This window comes from Stenella coeruleoalba, assembly GCF_951394435.1.
Source record: "Stenella coeruleoalba genome assembly, chromosome: 9".
Classification (NCBI taxonomy): Eukaryota; Metazoa; Chordata; class Mammalia; order Artiodactyla; family Delphinidae; genus Stenella; species Stenella coeruleoalba.
The window spans coordinates 14,349,879-14,369,559 of NC_137155.1; the positions used below are offsets into that span (position 1 = coordinate 14,349,879).

The 19,681-nt window shown below is 42.0% G+C and overlaps 1 protein-coding gene across 4 annotated transcripts in view; it reads left to right on the forward strand.

The window, feature by feature from the left end:
* The window catches only part of AMPH (amphiphysin), a 183,552-nt gene extending 167,081 nt beyond the window's left edge, over positions 1 to 16,471 (forward strand). For 3 of the 4 annotated variants that reach the window (XM_079931517.1, XM_079931518.1, XM_079931515.1), the window contains 4 exons: positions 6,963 to 7,172; positions 8,909 to 9,148; positions 11,476 to 11,577; positions 15,248 to 16,471. In XM_079931517.1, the coding sequence (XP_079787643.1) occupies positions 6,963 to 7,172; positions 8,909 to 9,148; positions 11,476 to 11,577; positions 15,248 to 15,355 (660 nt within the window). In that variant the 3' untranslated portion in view covers positions 15,356 to 16,471. The remainder of the gene's footprint in view (positions 1 to 6,962; positions 7,173 to 8,908; positions 9,149 to 11,475; positions 11,578 to 15,247) is intronic. The other variant, XM_079931516.1, reaches the window with a different exon arrangement.
* Positions 16,472 to 19,681: the final 3,210 nt, after the last annotated feature.

Here is a 19,681-nt window from a genome sequence, read left to right on the forward strand (position 1 = left end):
AAACCCACTAAATTCCTTTATTAGAAAGGAAACGTATAGATTATCAAATGAAGTTTGTAATACCAGGAGCAACCTGTGAAGGGAACAGCATTGGAGGCACGGTGTTCCATGGGAGAGCTCACAGTACAGTCTTGCTGAAGGGGAATTATGACCTGCCATGTTTTAAGTGTAGTTTGTGAGAGAAGGAGTACCGTCCACCAGACTGTGTCTTAGTGTAGGAACCTTCTCTTCTCTAGCTGCCTCTTAAGATTTTCTTTAAAATGGATCCTGAAGAGAATCCTGTGTTTTCATACAAATGCTTGGATCTTTGGACAAGTCAAGAGCTCATGTTGGATCCAGAACAAGGGCTGGGCAGGAAAAGGCCAGGACGGCCTGGAGCCAGGATTCACACTGTGAGATTCATCTCCCTTCATTACTTCCCAGAGGGACTCAGGGGTCACTCCAGCTCCAATGCTTGTTAGTGGGAGAGTCAGAACTAAAACCCAGGTCGCCAGCTCCATCTCTAGGATTACTGCCACTCCACCTTATTTCCTCCCTTGTAAAATGAGAACTCTGGGTTAGATGAGGCCTCCGGTCCTTCCAGCTGTGGAATCATATCAATCTCTAACTTGGGAACATAGCTAGGACTGCCCAAGTGCCCAGTTTCTAAGTGTTTTCAGTTGTAACTCTGCAGTGCACTGGATAACACCAGGAGATGGATTCATCTTCTTTTCCACTTTCCCATTCTGTACATATCTTTCTAAACAATGGAATTTACAGGACTACTGACAAAAATAATGGGGAGAAATTCTATTCAACCAATCTCTTCTTGATAACTTTCGATTATATAATTTGTATCAAGTCAGAGGGATTTTACAACATGTTTGCTTAGGTGCCCAGAGACATCATGTCTACAAATAAAAATTTTATTTATAATCTACTATTCTCAACTTTAAAAAAAATCTCAGCTTAAAAATTTTATTTATAATCTACAAATCTCAAAAAAAAATTTATTTATAATCTACAAATCCAAGAGTGTGAGTGAATGCATTGGCTGTAAGAACATGCTTGAATTCTTCAGCAAACACTGCTCGCTTGGGAGTTGTCAGTAGGACGTGGCAGGTCTGTGGAGGTGCCGGGTCTCAGGATCGCTGTGGAACTCTGATTTAGAGGTGCGTTGCTTTCTTGGTTGCCGTTTGGTGTGAAAAAACACAGAATTTAGAGTTAGACTGTTCCAATCCTGGTTTACGGACTGGGCAAGTCCCTAAGTATGAGTTGACTTGTGTAGAAAGCGGGACTATATCTAATAGGGCTGTTGGGTGAATAACATGCAATAAGTGTAAAAGACCTGGGATAGCACCTGGAAAATTGTAGCGCCACAGTAAAGGTCAGTTTCCCCGACAGGCTACAGAATGTGCATATATTGAAACTGTCAAGCAGAAACCTGTCTGTGGATCAGAATTATTACTCTCCATGTTTGGGATAAATTGGAAAGCCTAGAATTCAGTGGTCTTTTAGCCAAGTGCCTCCTGCCAAGAGCAAATGTCAGGAAGATGGCTACTCTCTGACGCAAGGGTAACCAAATTAAAAATATGTATTTCTTACATTCTTTACTTAGCATTTGTGTCATTTACCCCAGGAATATTTTAATGAAAATCAAAGGCATCCGGTGAGCACATAACTGAAGATTGTAAGACTGAAACAGAAAAAAAATAAATCACAAAATTTTACTAGATTCACTGTTATCAGTGTATTTTTTCATGTTAATGCTCTTTACGCTTAAATATACAAAGTGAGTCAAAGCATCAAGCTCTGGAGAATTTTCCACAAACCAAGGCATGAACAAATCCTAAAAGCACAGTAACTGAGCCTGGCGTAGAAAAATATGTGTCATCCATCCCACCCCAGATAGAAGACGCTGGTACCCAGCCCACCATGAGTGCGGGCACATCTCTCTGAAGCATCCAGGCCACCTGGGACCTACTGTCACTCTCACACCAACACATCCTTTGACACATGCATTTGGGGGATTTAAGACAGATGGCTGTGAAATGCTTACAATGTAATGCAGAGTGCAAAAGGCAGTGCTACCTTGACTACATACATGAATTCCCTGGACTTCATTAAGATGCAGATTCCAATTCAGTAGGTTTGGGGTGGGGCCTGAGACCCTGCATTTCTGACAAGCTCCTAGGTGATGCCTCTGCTACTAGCTGGGACCAAGGGTGCAACCGTAGATAGATAATCCCAGTTAAGTTCAAGCACGTGTGTCCATAGCAAAAAGATGTGTGGGAGAAAACACATCAAAATGTTAACGTTGGTCATAAAATGATGAGTACTTTGTTCTCTTTTTTACACTCCCATGTTTTCCAAATTTTCTCTAATGACCACCATTTAATAAAAATACTAAAATTTTAAAAAGAAACTATATTGGATTAACACACATACACACAAACTAGAAACCAGCTAGTGTTCAATTATAGGAGAACTGTTAAATAAATTGTTAAATAGAGAAAACAAAGTGTTATATATCCACTAATATAATTTTTCCAAGAAACACAATCCATGTGTTCTAAAATAAACAAAGTCCCTATATGCACAGAAAATGAATAAAAATATATCAAAATGGTACCATAAGTTATTTACTTTATTATTTTGAAAACCATGGTATCTATTATTTTTTTATGCAGAAAAATACCTATTTTCAGATGGCCTACCCTATAGGAATTTCATACTAGGGCATCTCTTCACTTTTCCTCATCCAGGTCAGTTACACAGTTGGCAAGCTGCTTTTCAGGCATTGTTCAGAGCTAATATTGCCAAGAAAACAAACCATGAATGAATAAAGTAAATCAATAAATTACACAAAGCCTGCGGATTACAAATTCTCCTGCTGCCACTCACAGCTCTTATCTGGGGTCTCAGCCCTTGTTGACCTGCTTCTAGGGCACCATCACCCAGAGGGACCGGTTAGTTTCTGTCACCCACTGTGTTCCCCTGCTGTGCAGGATACGGGGGCCATTGTTGCATTGCATTCATTTCATTCCGCTTGCAGGAAATCTCGCTAAGGCACGTAGGTGTTTGAAAAGACTCTGCCATGCATGCCATGACCATATTGCTTTCCACCAAGGGGATTGTTGAGGCAGAAGATTAAAAGACAGTAAGAGCTATACACTGTGATAAAGTGAGAACCGCTCACCTTCTCAAAGAAGGTCCCCTGCAGATTCCTGTGATTTCTGTGTGATTAATGTGCAAATTGGCAACAGGGTGCATGTGATTCACGGACCTTGTGGATATGGTAAACAACCTGAGGGTAGGGAGAACTGTTTTTAGTCTTTTTTTGCATCAGATGATTTCCCACCATAAATCTATTTGGCGAACAGATAGTACAGTTTTGGAAGAAGATAATAGTGTTTCTCTTAAAATGTGTACTGAAGAGAAAAATTTAGTAACGTTGAATATCAAAGGCTTGAAATACTTTCAGTAGTTTCAATACTCTGGTCTCCCTTTAAAAAAAAAAACAAAATACAGTCATTAGTCATTGTGGTTGCAGGTGTCTAGAGTCTAGGAAAGACTAAATTTAGAGTCTAAGTCTACATTAGCTAACAGATTGGAATGCATAAAAATAATCATAGAGGGATAACTCTGTCACTGAAAACCTTTTTAATCTGTTCTTGATTTATCTAGAGCTAACGCCTGATCTGAGCAAATGGATTCTATTTTCCATTGTATTATTATGTTGTTCTATTATTGCAGTCAGTAAATATGCACTGGAAATATTTTGGTAAGAGAAGAAAATATGGCACAGATTCCAGACATAAGGCGAGGGTCAGGGCATCCTTGATTTTTCAGAGGAGTGTTGGACAGAGGCCGAAAGATACAAGGGAGTACAGGTGGCGACGTCCTTCTCTGTTTCTATAATGTTCTTAAGGTCTGTAAAACCACAGTGTTAATTTCAGCTAGAAAAATAGGAATTCATTTCTAATGGACTCAGAGAAGGATGGAAGAGTGATCATTTCTTCCCTTTCCCAAGCAGGTCATTCAAAGTGTTTGGCTTTTCCTGTCTGTAGTCAGTGCCATTTCCTTAGCACCTTGTCTTTATTAGCATTGTTACTTTCAATATTTTGGTGATTTATATCTGCCGTCATTCTTATCAACGATATTCCACCTGCTCCATCCGTTTTTTTGTGTGTGACAGGGATCAGCTAAATTGCTGATATGCTAAAGCTGGGCTATTTGTTCCTTTGAGGTCAGCGAACCTCAGAGCACAGACAAGAGCCCTTGGTCTCCACCTGCTGGTGGCCGGCATCGCTGCAACCACCCTGTCAGGTGTAAATCAGATCCAGCCAATGAGGATGCCTATTAAAATTATTTAACAAAGGAGAGGTGATAACATGTATATCTTGCACTAGTAAAATCGGATACAACCAAACTGATGGTTATAGAGAGCCATAGAGATAAATCGGGGACTCATTATTAACATTCTATCTGTATCGAGTTAAAAAATTACTTTTGGTAACCCCTCGATACTTCACAAAAATATATTCTCTTCGGGAGATACATCAATCCAGTTGAGAGTAAAATCCAATTACTAATAGTATGTGCTTGGAACATGTATGTAAGGAAGGGTTTATGTATGATAACTTGGAGGAGTAGCCTGTCAATACGATAATGCCTGCTTTTCGATCTGTAACACTGTGTCTGCGTGTATGTGTGTATGTAACGGTATTCACTGCTTGCCCATGCTGTCTGCATAGTATAGAGCCCTTCTGGTTCGAAGCTGTTGAAACCAGGGGGATGTTCACTCCATAGGTGTGATTTTTCCAGACAGATAGAAAGCATACATAACTTAGAATGATGACAGTACAACTTGTTTTCTACATTTGAGCTCATAAGCTCATTGCATGCACATGGTCTTTATGTATAGTTTCCGATGAGGAAGAAAATTCATTAGGTCCTTAGGATCCTGGAGAGAGCTTGTTGGCTTCTCCAACAGTAAAGCTAAGAGCAGTTGTTCATTACTCTTCTTAGAATTAAGATGCCCTCCTAATATATATTCTGAGTATTACTCTTTTAACAATGGTAACAAACATATACATAAAAAGACCCGCTTATGTAAAACAAGAGATGCAATTCTCTTAAATTTTTAAATTAACTTTTTATTATAGGAATTTTCAGTTATTCACCTAAATATAAATCCCCCTGTACCCGTTACCCCGCTTCAGTAGTTATCAACGTTTATAATTCATCATAAATAAGTATATTACAATTCAGGTAGAAGGATTACTTTTCTGAAGTCATGTGCTTTAATACCAGAGTAGAAAAAATAAATAAATGCCGTGTCATGGCCAGTGGCTGCATTTTGGATCGTTGCATACCGTGTGGAGAGCCAAATTCTCATAATAGGAAATTCTCCTAAGAGAGGGAAGTAAATTTCTAAGAATATGAGTAATACTTATAACAAATACTCCACTGTTAGCATTATTTTTCATTTCTAAAGTAAAATGTGGCAGAAAAATGTATTCTGCAACAGGTTATTTATTTATTTTTCTTTTTTTTAATTGAAGTATAGTTTGTTTACAATGTTGTGTTCGTTTCCAGTGTACAGCAAAGTGGTTCAGTCATACATATATATATGTGTGTATTCTTTTTCAGATTCTTTTCCTTTATAGATTATTACAAGATAACTGAGTATAGTTCCCTGTGCTATACAGTAGGTCCTTGTTGGTTATCTAATTTCTGTTTAGTAGTGTGTATACTGCAATGGGTTATTTTTATAAATAAAAGTAAATTGGAGTCAGAAGAAAGTAGTTATTTTAAAAAATGCCCGGCTGTGACTGGAGGTGTGTAGCTCAGAATCTCCACGTCCCATTTCTGAGGCCCGATTGGCAGGCACTCTCCATCACCCTTTTCGGTATTCTGGGTTTGACAGTTAATATCTGCAACATCAGAGCTTTCCTAACTTAGTAGGACAGACTGGGTAGAATTTATTCAATAAAGAAAAGGAAAGGCTAATGCTAATCACATCAGCTGTCAAGATCAGTTTTTGAAAGATGCGTCCTGAGTGTATTATATAAGATCAAGCTACAATTCTCCTTCTGTCTCAGTCTTTCCGATTTGAAGCTCTCAAATCACGTCTGCCAAACTGATGTGAGAGTCTGGTTCAAGACTTGGACTCCATAGCCAATCTGTGCAAAACTAAAACTTCTGATGGCACTTTATTTCATTATTACAAGTTTTAAATACTATTCAAAGCTCTTCTGACTGCGTTCCAACCTTAGAAACAAAATTCTCTTTTTTTCTGTCTTGCTTTTCTCGGTAAAGGACCCAAAGTCTGATTTGATTTTTGGATTGTATTGCATATTTGATGACAAAAATGATTTTCCCTTCATTCTCAAGAGGTCTCATTGAGAAAGTTCCTACTTTTTTTTTTTTTTTTCATGACTGTGATTTAGCTTCTGGGACCTTTCCCCATGAAGATTTGAAAGTTCATACTAAAATACAGTTTTTCTAAATTCTGACTTTGTGCGATGAGGGTAATTTTAAGTGGCTTTCTTCCATGACCCAGGTAGTATCGGGCCCGGGCCCCTTCCATTTCATCACTCAGATAGCCTCTACAGCCTTGCTGCCCTCTGCTTTCAGCCAGCAGAGCTAGAAAGAGCTTGAGGAGGGGACCACGCACACCTCAAAAGCCATGTCTCAGGAGTGGCGTGTGTCACTTCCATTCAAATTCCATGTGCTACACCCAACTGCAAGGAAAGCTGAGGAATGCAGCGTTGTTGGGGGCCGGGAGGGAGAGGAGTCGGGGTTTTGTGGAGCAAATGGCAGACTCTGGTGTATCTGCATCTGGGGCTTCAGGACATGACAAAAAAAGCCTGGAAGTCTGATGGCCTCAGAGAAGGGGACAGACGTGAAAGGGCTGAGTCTGACTCTTACTGAGGCCCCTGGAGACAGACACAGCTTGTTTGGTTTCTGGCTTACAGCTCATCCCTGCAACGGATGCTGATGTGACGGCTGGGACCTTGTTGCCGGCAGCCGAGGGGGGCCCCGTGGGGGAAGCAGAGACAGAGAAGGTGACTCTTCCTGCTGGAGAAGGAGTGAGTTCAGAGGAGGCCAAGATTGACACCGAAGCCACAGAGGCTGTAGATGGTGACAGACCTCAACCGGTAGAAACAGAAGCAGCAGCAATTCAGGTACATGTCCTAGTAAATGGAGGTTCTAGGGAGGTAACGCCCATTGAAATCCTCTGTCTGTTGGTTAATGGTGGTACCTCTTTTGAATGTGGAGTTGTGGACAGTTGGTAGCCATTCTGTGGCATTGCATTCCACCAAAACGAAATACTCGATTCTCAGGAAGAGTGGCCTCAGCATTCTCTCTGTATCAGCATCGTGAGGCTCCACATGGGCCCCTATTGCTCTGGCGGACTGGGCTTAAGCACAGGTAGGGGCAAAGGAAACCGTGGAATAACGTGATGGAGAAAAGGAGTGAAGCACGGTGAAAAGGACGAGAATGGGGGAAGGAGGAAGAGAAGATGATAGAACAAATACAGGGTTGTTGGATGCAGTGAGAAAATAGCCAGAAAGTGCTTAGCCAGGTACCAGGCACATGGTGAGAAGCCCGCATGAGGAGTTATATTACTGTAATTACTGTTTTGTGGTCATTATTTTTATTAGAGTGCCCCAAACTCACCATTAGGCTCCTTTCACCAAAAGCCCACCCCTGTGTTGCACTTTCAAAAGAAAATGGGTCATCGATATGTACATGAAGTTGGAGTTACCCAAGCTCTTCCTTTCTTTTGAGAAACATTCAAAGGCAACAAATGGGGAGCCTCAAACCCAGGAGCCAAAGCAGGACAGCTCTTCTCAAGCCCGTGTTCTTTGCTCTTCTAAGTAGAAACAGAGAAGAGTTGGTTTCATGTGAGGCTTTGCTTTTTCCTGATTATTTTACTCATAATAAATTTCCAGTAACCTCTCCAGAGTTATTTAAAGCTTGAAATTGAATGAGCCCTTCAAACAGCAGGTAGCAGTACTACTTAGAGAAACAACTCAAACATATATGCCGTTTTGTCCGTAGATTTTCTTTGTCACAATGCCAGGCATATTCCTGTACGTATTGCTGTGCTTGTTGAAAGAGTGTATTGTTTTCTCCAAATTGAAGAACGGAGGTGCCTGTGTCCGCTGATACCTGAGGATGTAGCGAACTTGATGTCCAGGCTTCCATTATGCTAGCGGAATTCCCCTCAGTGCTTATCTTTGTTAAAAAATGAAAGAGAGATCCTGATCCTTTGGTTCTGCTTTTCCCCCAGACAACACAGTATTTAGAGTGCTTGGTGGGACTTGTCGTCCCTCAAGTTGTCACTGCAGTGTGGGCTCCGATGATAATCAACAAGCAAAGGACAGGCAGATTATCTCCAAACACAGGTCACCAGATCTTTATCAACAATAGGATTTCAAGGAGAAAAGCAGTCACAGGAGGTGAAATGTCAGTTTCAAGCGAGGGTTACTATTCAGTGGGACAAGAACGGACCACTGCGAAAATGAGAGCATCCTTAGAGTCCTACTACATTCCCTTTCAGGATCGTCCCCCCACTCCCGTGGTGACTCGCCCTCTCTCCCCGAAGCCTCCTATCCCACTTCCCAGTTTCCCTAGTAACCTCACTCTTACCAAACTGCCTGGTTGTTCAAGGATCCAGAAATTAGTCCTACTAAGGGCTTCTGTCTCAGGAGAGATAGAAAGGAAGCCATGTCGGGAGGAAGGTGCCGCAAGGTGGAAGGGCCAAAGGCCAGAATAAGGGAACAGCAGGCATTTAGCTGGATGGGGGAGGTGGGGACAGTGGAGCCAGGCAGCGTGGGGTGGGGTAGTGGCCACTCTTGGAGGGTATAGAAGTCTTCTTTCCCAGTCGCTGCCAACCACATTTTTCTTCCTTTAGGAGAAGGTCATTCCTTCGGTGGTCATAGAGCCCGCCTCCAACAATGAAGGGGAGGGAGAACACGAAGACACCATGGGTGCAGAGTCCAAGGAGGCAACTGTTGACGCGGCTCTCCCGGGCTCCACCGGCGAGACACCAGCGCTGGCCTCGGAGGAGCAGGAGGCGGGCAAGGCCCCCCAGCCAGCCGCCCCCTCCGCAAGTGAGGCCTTCCAGGAAGGGCCTCCCGGTTTCCTCTACAAGGTCTTAACATTTCTTCTTTTTATTTTGCTTTCTTTTTCTTATTCAATGTCAGGAAAATGTAATAGAAAAATCTGTCACTTTGGATGGAGAACAGAGTGTAATTAAATTTAGCCCTACTTGAGAACTGTGTTGCATTTGATTTGCAGTTAACTGAGGTTCATTGGGTAAATGATATGCCCCTTGGTAGTGAATGGGTGGATTTCTTCTTGGTAGTGAATGGGTGTGTCCTCCCGAGCGCCCCCTAGAGCCCAGGGCTTGAAATCACCCGTGTGCTCATCTGGTCCCCCATAGAGGGCAGGGTACATGAATTGTTCAGTCAGCTCTGGCACCTTGTTGTAGTGCATGGCACAGAGTAGGGAGTCAATAACTATTTTGAAAGTTAATAACTATCTTAATGGGCTTCCACGATAAGGATAAAAAATAATGGCAAAGGGGCTTCCCTGGTGGCGCAGTGGTTGAGAGTCTGCCTGCCGATGCAGGGGACACGGGTTCTTGCCCCGGTCCGGGAAGATCCCACATGCCGCGGAGCGGCTGGGCCCGTGAGCCATGGCCACTGAGCCTGCGCGTCCGGAGCCTGTGCTCCGCAACGGGAGAGGCCATAACAGTGAGAGGCCCGCGTACTGCAAAAAATAAATAAATAATAATAATAATAATGACAAGAAGGTTTTGCTCAGAGAGGCCATCAAATGGCTACTAAAGTCTTCATAAATGGAAGGGTGCATACCAGAAACCCAGTAAATACCTAATACTTAAGCCTAATACCCTAGTTTAAGCCAGGGGTTAAAGGCAGATAATCCTACCTAACAGAATATAGTTGGAATGTTAATTTGCATGTTTGATTTTGCATTTCCTAATCCAGCTCTTTGTCTTTTACCAAGTGTTAACTCCATGTGCGTTTGTCGTAGTGGGATTGAGTAGAATCCTCTTCTTCTCTCTCTGCTCATTAGAAAGTAACTGCTACCTTGTCACCTCCAGTGGGTCCAGGTGGGATTGATGAATGAATTAATGTGGAGAAAAAAGCTAGACTTGTGGCCAGTGAGGACATGTGTCCCACTGGGTTCTGTTTTAAGAAGAGGACATGAAATCAAGGGGGCAGGTGCCATGCAAAGCCAGGCCTGGCTGGGTCCCTCCCTGGCTTTGCCCACTAGCTGCAGTGTGGGCTGGGGAATTGCACTTACCCTCTCTCTGGGCTTCAGTTTTCTCATCAGAAAAATGAATTTCATAGTCATTTCCAGCTCTGACATGTTATGATTCTGTATGCAAAATACACAACTTAAAAGCCAGGTGTTTAATCTTGGCAGTGGGGTTGAGGCGAGGGATATGGGAGAGAGAAAACTGGCCATGACTAAATCATTATCCAAGCTGGATGATGAGTCCATGGGGGTTCATTATAGTACTCTTTCTCCTTTTGCTTTTAAAAAATTTTCTATAATCAAATTTTAAAGAAATCTTTCAAAAAAATGGGAAAGAAGGATGGTGGGTTAAGACAGATGTTGTTAAAAGATGCAAACTTGCAGCAAGTAGTAAAGTAGACCTAGAGATCTAATCCATGCTGAATATAGATGACACTGTTGTATTATAGTCATCAAACCTGCTAAGAGACTAGAACTTAATTAACCCAACCACTAAAAAGAAATGATAATTATGTAACCTGATCAGGAGCTAGCTAGGCTACAGTGGCAATCATGTTACCATATATAAATGTATCAAATTAACACGGTGTATACCTTAAATTATACAATGTCACATGTCAAATACATTTCAGTTAAAAACCAGAAAAAGAGAGAAGGGAAAGAAACAGATTGTCATGGTTTAAAAGGTAAGATAGGGAAGGAAGTTTGCTTATAAAGAAATTGATCACAGGCTTAATTAGTAATTCCTATATAACATGCAAGCTCTCAATTATTATTTTACAGAAGCTGGGGCTAGAGGAACTTTTCACTAGGTATCTTTACTTCAGGTTAAAAAACAAACAGTAACAAAACGTTGATGATAATACAATGCAAATCTCTAACAAAAATATGATGTATTAAAATTTCATTAATGCGCTACATTTTAGTTCTTGCAGAAGGCATTGCTTTACTAAATATACATTCAAGTGGCCTCAGTATCAGTCTGTAAGACTCGGATATTTTAAGTAAACAGAGACTAGGATTTCTTTTCTGTCTTCAGCGGCCTTCTTCCTTGGGGTGTGACTCATCTTCATCCTATTTTATCCAGCTTGGAGATGCTTCTTAGAGAACCTGCTGATAATCTGGCTGAGACACTTTAATTCTACATCTCCTTTTCTTTCTAAAATGAATCGGTTCTCTTACAATCTCTTGCAGGTGGAAACACTGCATGATTTCGAGGCAGCAAATTCTGATGAGCTTACCTTACAAAGGGGTGACGTGGTGTTGGTTGTGCCCTCAGATTCGGAAGCTGACCAGGTAAAGGATGAGAGTGGAAAGTACTGCAGGCTGTATTGGTTTTTCCTGAAAGTCAGTTGGGCACAGTGACTTCCTGAAGACGTTTCTACCTTCTGAGATGCTGTGTGACAGTTCTGAAAAGGGCTTAAGGTCACAGCATCACTAACTAGATTTTTAGGACACTTCTTTTGGGATGCCACTGGGATGCTATTATATATATATTTTTAATACAAATAGATGACAAAGCATAAATATCAGGCAAAAGTGTCTAGGTATCTGAAAATCATTAAACACCTCATTATAAACTTAGGAAAATATGTAAAATATATATCAAATATATTTTATACTTATAAAATATATTATAAAATATAAATTTATATATATATTTGCATTAACCATAGGTTATCTTTTAAAGAAATAAAGAGAAAAAAAGCTAGTCTTTTATATTTACCAACATGTTTGCCATTTCCAGTGCTCTGATTTCTTCCTATAGATCTGAGTCCTAGAGTGCTGATCTAGCAGTAAATCCTCTCAGCATCTGTTTACATGACGTTTATTTGTTGCCTTTATTCATGTTTATTTTTAAAGATTTTTCACTAGAGGAAGAATTCTGAGTTGGATTTTTTTTTTCTTTCAACTCGTTAAAGATGTTACTCCATTGTTTTCTGCTCTCTCTGATTTATATTAGAAGTCAGCTATAATTTGTTTAACCTTGTTTCTCAGGATACACTGTGTACTCAGTATACACTGTGTATACTCAGTATACACCTGAGTACTTTTTAGAATTCCTCTGTGTCTTTGGTTTTCATCAGTTCAGCTCTAATGTGCTTAGGTGTTATTTTTTTTATAGGTTTCATGCTTGGGGTTCATGAGCTCCTTAGACTTGTATCTTGATTTTTTTTTTATTACTTTCGGAAGATTTTTGGCTATTATTTCCTAATTTTTCGCTCTCTTTCACCTCTTTTTCCTCTGTCTCCAACTATATATATGTTGGACTTCTTGATGTCTAAGACTCTGGGTTTTTTGTTCAGTATTTACTCCTCTTTTTACTCACATTGGATAATTTCCATTGATCTTCTTTGAGTACAGTGAGCCTTCTGCTGTGTTGAATTTGTTGTTAATCTGATCTTGGGAATTTTTAATTTCAGGTATTACTTACACAGGTCTATAATTTCTATGTTTTCTTTTATATAGTTTCTGTTTTTTGCTGAGGTTTTCCCATCTATTCTCATTATTACCATCTTTCAGTTTAAGTACTTGAACCGAGTTACAATAGCTGCTTTAAATTTCTTAGTAGTTCTCTCTTTCAAGATAGTAGTTCTGGGCTTCCCTGGTGGCGCAGTGGTTGAGAGTCCACCTCCCGATGCAGGGAACGTGGGTTCGTGCCCGGTCCGGGAAGATCCCACATGCCACGGAGCGGCTAGGCCCGTGAGTCATGGCCGCTGAGCCTGTGCGTCGGAGCCTGTGCTCCGCAACAGGAGAGGCCACAACAGTGAGAGGCCCGCGTACCGAAGATAGTAGTTCTCTCTTTCAAGATATTCTCCATAAAAGTACTTCTCTGAATGCCCTGCGTCACCCAGACTGAGGCTGATCCTCAGGGAGAAAGCTCTATTAGCAGATCTCACCCAATGCAGTTTCAAGGGTCAAATATCCCCCAATTTCTACCTGCTTTTGGTCATCCTCAGTGCCTTCAAATAGTTGTTATACATGCACAACTCCGTTATTTGTCAGATTCTAATATATAAACTTATATTTTATAGCTGTCATTTTTAAATATAAATAGTTGCATTTCTGTATGCATATGTATATATAACTACATATAAATATCTAGTTGTTCTAGTTGTTTATAACTGTTCTATGCAAAAGCATTTGTCTGATACCAGCTATTTTGCCACTACCAAAACTGGAAATCTTTAGTCTACCCCATGTTTTAAGCAGTTAAAGTTTAATTTTCTATATTTTCCTCACTAAAGATTGATATTAACTATGATTCTTCACTTTATAAGTTGCATTTCAGAATGTATGTGTTGGAATATATCTTGATTATGGCTTTGTGCCAGCCCTTTATTTTTATTTTTATTGAAACTATTTTAAAATGAGTGACTCCACTTGGCTGCATTAGATTTTTCACCTGCTGTAAATAAAGTCAAATATAGACACTTGAGGGGGAAATATGACCTTTTATATGTCTACTAGAGGTTTAGAAAATATTTAGCTATCATCTTTTACTCTAAGTATAGCTTTGTCCTTCGCATACATAACATCATAATTTTATAGAGGACACTTTTCCTCGTCAGCTAGGATTTTATCAGTTATTTTATTGAATCATTTTTTTTCTCAGTGTTATTTTTTTCTGCCTTCAAGTATTGGCCTGTCTAAATGCTTATATTTCTTGTCTATATAGCAGCATCAGTTTATGGTCTCAGATTATATCAAAGGGAATGTATTCAGCTTCTTTATTTAATTTTTGAGACCTTGTTTTATCTGATGTACTTGAACTATATTGGGGGTTGGTTCAGATTAAATCCGGCTATCCCTCATTTTAAGTGAGATCTCTTTCCTGCATTGGTTAACATAATAAAGGCAGTCATTTCCCTCTCAGTTTCACTTCATACGGTCTGTGTGTTTAAAATAGATCCTTCAACTCAGCTTTTCCCAGCTAGACTCTGCTTATCTCCAGAAGGCCAAGGGCAGATGGCAACCTCTGTCTCTCAGTTTTACGTTTGGTCTCCCGTGCTGTATGACCGTGCACGGATGGGTTCTTTAAACTTTCCGTGGTTAACTATCTTCTTTTTTGTGAGGGCACGCCTATACGATAGAGAAATGTTTTTGAGGAGTAATTTACAAAGACTCTACAAATGTTGCCAGCGAGAATGTCATGACATCAAACAGCTTTGTAGTTTATATAAACTTGAAAAACAACAAACACGATAGTGATATCAGGCGACACATATCGAGCTGTTAGTATTTGGTAAGCCTTGTATATGGTGGTTTATTTCAGTTACATGATACGAGCTGGCAGACAGAGTTCCTTCTTATAAGCAAGTGGTTGAGGATGAAATAAAAGACCTTCCATGGCCTTGTCAGCACTATATTCCAGCCCACTGGTCCTCAAGCCTTTTTTTCACTGTGATCCACAGGACAGGAAATGGTCCTGTGTGTGATGTTTTCACCCGGTGTTCCTCTCTTTGCACTGGCTATAACCCTTCCTCCCTCCCTCCCTCCCTCCCTCCCTCCCTCCCACACTGCTCGGCTTGTGGGATCTTAGTTCCCTGACCAGGGTTTGAACCCCGGCCCTCGGCAGTGAGAGCACGCAGTCCTAACCACTGGACTGCCAGGGAATTCCCTGCACTGGCTATAATTCTAATTCTTTCCTCTTCCTTAAGGACTTACGTCATAATCCAGTTAGCATCAATTAACTATACTTTATACAAAATTATAATATTAATATTAACCTTCAATTAACAATATACATAAAACAATTTCAAATGTTTACTCCTTTTTTTTTTTTTAACTAACAACTTACTTGGGACAAGCCTTCCCCCTGAGCTCAGCACACCTGTTTACATGTAATGCATCATCCTCGTGCAGGACCACAATGCTCATTAAACCCATTATTTTATTAATCTTTGGCAATGCCGATTTTTCCAGTAGTTTGTTGGACTCTGAAAGCGCTGTCTTTGTCTTGTAGGATGCAGGCTGGCTGGTAGGCGTGAAGGAATCAGACTGGCTTCAGTACAGAGACCTCGCCACGTACAAAGGCCTCTTTCCAGAGAACTTCACCCGGCGCCTGGATTAGGGCCAAAAGTATTGTAGAAAGAGCCTGATTACTGGGTTTTTAAACCTTTGTGAAAACCTGAAGAGTTCACTTTTGCTATGACACTCAGTGATTTGCAGACCAATGCCAGACAAAGTTTGGGAGGCTATGTCAATGAAGCATGTGTGCAAACAAATGTTTAGAGGGAAAAAAAAACAAGTAAATTAAGGAAAAAGTCTTCACTGGTTCCCACGTTCTTGCTAACAGGTTTGTCTGTGCTTTGTCCAAGCTGTGGAGACTTGTATACTCGACCCCCTCCCACCAGTTCTAAAGTAGCTTTCTCCAGACCAGAACCTTAATTTCTCTGCACCAAGTGTATGGTATTGAGTGGCTTCCCTGCAGAAGACGTGATGAATTGTCCTGTAATACGAGATTATCTATTCCCCTGTGCAGGTGTGAGCACGTGCTCTCTCTCTCTCTCCCTGTCACATTTACTGTGTTTAAAACGAAACTGCTGCAAAAGTTGTCACTGTTCTTTACCAGCACCTCTCTCTCTATATATATGGACACACAGTCACACGAGCTGTTTCTCATCACTCCTGGATCTATGTGTATGCACAAGGCTACAGATACATAGTTGCGCTCTCTCCTTTCCATTGTAGCTTTTAGCCTCTTGTGTGTCATTGATACATGCGTTGCTCTCATTCCGTCTGGAATCACAGTTGCAGTTTTGCCTCTGGGCAAAAGCAGCCATCCCATTGCCAAAACGGTGGACAGTATCTGTGTTCGGAATGTGCATTCTTCAGGATGCGATGACTAACGGCACGTCGGAGCTGCTGCCCCTTTGGAGAAAGCAGAGTCTGATGATCTGGATGTCCGGCCACCAGGACTGGAGGTGGGCGAGTGGGGATTAGCAGCTAAATTGTCTTAATTTCTGCCTTTCTGAGACTGGCTGGCTGATGATCGGGGCATTTCAATCCACCCCCAAAGAACACGATTTCAAAAAGCTCCTATATATTTCCACCTCTTTTTATTGATGCAACTCATCTTCACAGATCGTCCGAAAATAAGATATAGATGATGTATGCTGTATCCACAAGTCATCTGTAACGAGTCTGTTTTCAGTGCTGTGTCATTCCAAATAAACCTTGGGTAATCTCCAGCAATGACCTTGACTCCTTCCGATGAGTCATTTGTTATGGAAAGCGTGTTTCATTCGGGTACACTGCTTGAAACAGTCTACGTTGGAGTTGTTATTTGTGCAGAAATATGCTGTTCCTCCGGGTTGTGCTCCACAGCCCGCCTCCCTTCCGCAAACCCCTGCATCCCAGTCATCGCTGGTCACTCGGTGGTCCCTGCTGCCTGACAATCACTACAGCACAAATAACAGCTTTCAGTGGAGGCCCCTCCGAGGTGCCGACTGTCGCTGCCCTAGTCTGTGTATCACAGAAATCTGACGACGTCCGTAATCAGCAGTTTCTTCTCACACCAGCCTCATTTTTTTTGGTTACTTTTCTTTCTGACATGTTTATATTTGGAGGTACATACAAAAAAATAGATTAGATGACATAGAAGAGTCAATTCACTGGACCATTGTTTATAGAAGAGAATTCTTAAAACCCTTTCAGTTGATTTAGACCCTTTTCTGCTAGTATAATTGTACTCAATATAAGCTGATCTAGAATGGGTGTTATTAGAATTTTAAATTTGGTATGTATTCGTGATGCATGATTTCATTTCTCCTGGTGGATTACTCACTTGGACGCTTAGTGGGTGGTTAAGTGTTGATAGAGAAACAGCTATTGTCGACCCAAGATTTTTCCAGGGGCTGATTTCCAGGGAAACTGGATCCTCATGAAAGGCCTTGACCCAGGAAGCCCTATCCTAGCCTCCTCTTCATCTTTTAAGATTTCTCTTACAAATCTAGTAGGACTCAGACCTTCAGATAGATCAGAGGACCTTCACAAAGTCAGATACGGAAGCCTATGGTTCTTATAAACATACACCTACTTGGCATGCCTGCCAATTCCACATATAGACTGAGTGACGTATATAGTTGCAGGGCAAAGCCCTCAGACAATTTGGATTTTTAATAATATCTCAGTGCCACCTGGGATGGAAAGGCTCCAGGCACCATGCTGTCACACTGCTTCCACCTGGGCCAGCTCTTTCTGACCAAGCCAGGACAGCTTTTGAGTGAGCCAGAACCCCACATCCATGGGCTTCCGTGGAAAGAGGATGCAGGTTCAGAATTCTGAGCCCTCTCATCACCTAAAAAAGCCCAAACTCAATCTACTAGAAAAACCCAGCATGGCCCCATGGTCCATTCTGATGGCCCATTCAAGAAAAAACCTTTGGGAAACTGCAGGAATTTTAAGAAATCGATGAGTTTAAAGATGACTGAAACTCAGTGCTTTATTTCACACAAAATGCATGAACACCTCAAAGCCTGAGAAATAACTGATTTGCCTTGCTAGGACTCTCCTGCTCTTTTCAAAGGAGCCCAAGCTGCTTTCTGGTTTTTACTTGGAACCCAACTAAAGACTTGATGAACGCTGTGTACCAGACCTCGGACATGAGCTGGTCACACAGTTGTCTTGGGTGGTGGTGTAGCTACTGTCTTCCCAGCATGATATATAATAGCATCCAAGGCCTAGGACTTGGATTAATGGCATGAGACATTGGTAGCTGCGTGGAGGAGATGTTGACCAGTATTCTCTTCGCAAACTTAGAGATCTGAGAGCCGTGCGCTTCTACTCGTCCTCGACTCCACAGCAGGACCACGACTAGACAAACCTTAGCTGTTCAGGGCAGCCTTCCTCGAGGTATAGAGAGTGGGTTTGATACTTTTTCATAAGAACCAATAAAATATGCTAAAATAAGCTTAATAGCCCATCCAAATATTGGGTGGGTCAAAAAGTTCGTTTTACGGAAAACCCGAGTGAACTTTTCAGCCAACCCAAGAGTTAGTGGCTCATTGGCTATCCTTTGTTATGATTGCGTACTGGGAACACATACTGACTTTTTCCATTGAAGGGGTAATTGAGACACACCCCTTAATTCTATGCAGATTGAGAGGCAGGCTAGGTACCTTGAAACCCTTTCAAAGGCTATCTAAACTCACTTTCTTAAAATCCAGTTAATTCCCAGTCCCCTGGGGTCTCAGGTCCAACGCTGAGGTTGCCTCATTTTTATAGGTTGGATCAAGGTCACGTGCTTATTCCTACTCCTCTGTACTCACCAGGGTGCGTCTGCCATTTGCTCTGGGAAAACACCTCCTGATGCCTTTTAGTGCCATGAAAGCCAGTGCAGGAGCGCCTGGCCTACGGCACATTGCCACACGGCTGACACCCTTACACCCTCTCCCTGTTAATAGATAGCATCAGATTCAGTGTCCTTACGCTCTGCTCTCCAAAAACCGGCCAGTGACCACCAAGTGATTTCTGCGACATCTGATGATGCCGCCAGACTTCTCCAAACTCTCTGTAAGGTTCCAAGAGACTCATTTTCCTTGTTTTCTTGCTTCTTCCAATGGCTGCTGGAGTGGGGCGGCGGGGCAGTGCAGCATGAGTCTCCCTCTCTCTAGGTCTGTACACCCGCTGTCCAGAGCATGTTTCCCTGGAGGGTCCCATTACTGCTTCCAAGTCTGCATGGTCATTCATTAAACATCTGTAAGGCTCATGCTAAGTGTCAGGTACTGTGCACTGGACCACATGGACTGAGACCTTGCGCTCAAGGAACTGCTCTCAAAACCCCGCTGCAGCCCACCACTGAGGGGTCCCCCTCTTCAGAGCTCTGGGCCTGGAAATGTGAGGTCTCGCCTCTGCCATTCCTTTTCCAGATTCCAAGCACCTGCCTTTGTTTCTTTTCTCAAAATGTCATGCAATCTTGTGCTTTAAGCCCTGCTACCGCATCTGGGAGTGGTCCTTATCCCTGCCAAGGAAGGCTTTTGGTGCTTGTCATCCCACTATCTCCCTGCTTCCCTGCTTCCTAGTTTATCCTCCACTCCCCAGACCATTTACCTACACTGATGTCAAAGGGTTAGCACTCCCCTCTTGGTCTCCCTCCCTCCCTCCCTCTCTCTCCCTCTCTCTCTCTCTCTCTCTCTCTCTCTCTCTCTCACACACACACACACACACACACACACACACACACACACACTAATGAGGAACACTGTTGTATGACACGCGGAATCCCCATGCCTCTGCTTGGCTTTCAAAGCCCTGCATGTCTTTACCGATGCTTGTCTTCTGCTTCTGTCAGAGGACCTTCCTCACTGGTACATCCTGCCCTCCCGCTGCACCTCTACCCTTTGCTCACTGCACTGCAACCTCCTCCTGAAATGCCCGCCCCTCCTGTCTGCCTCTG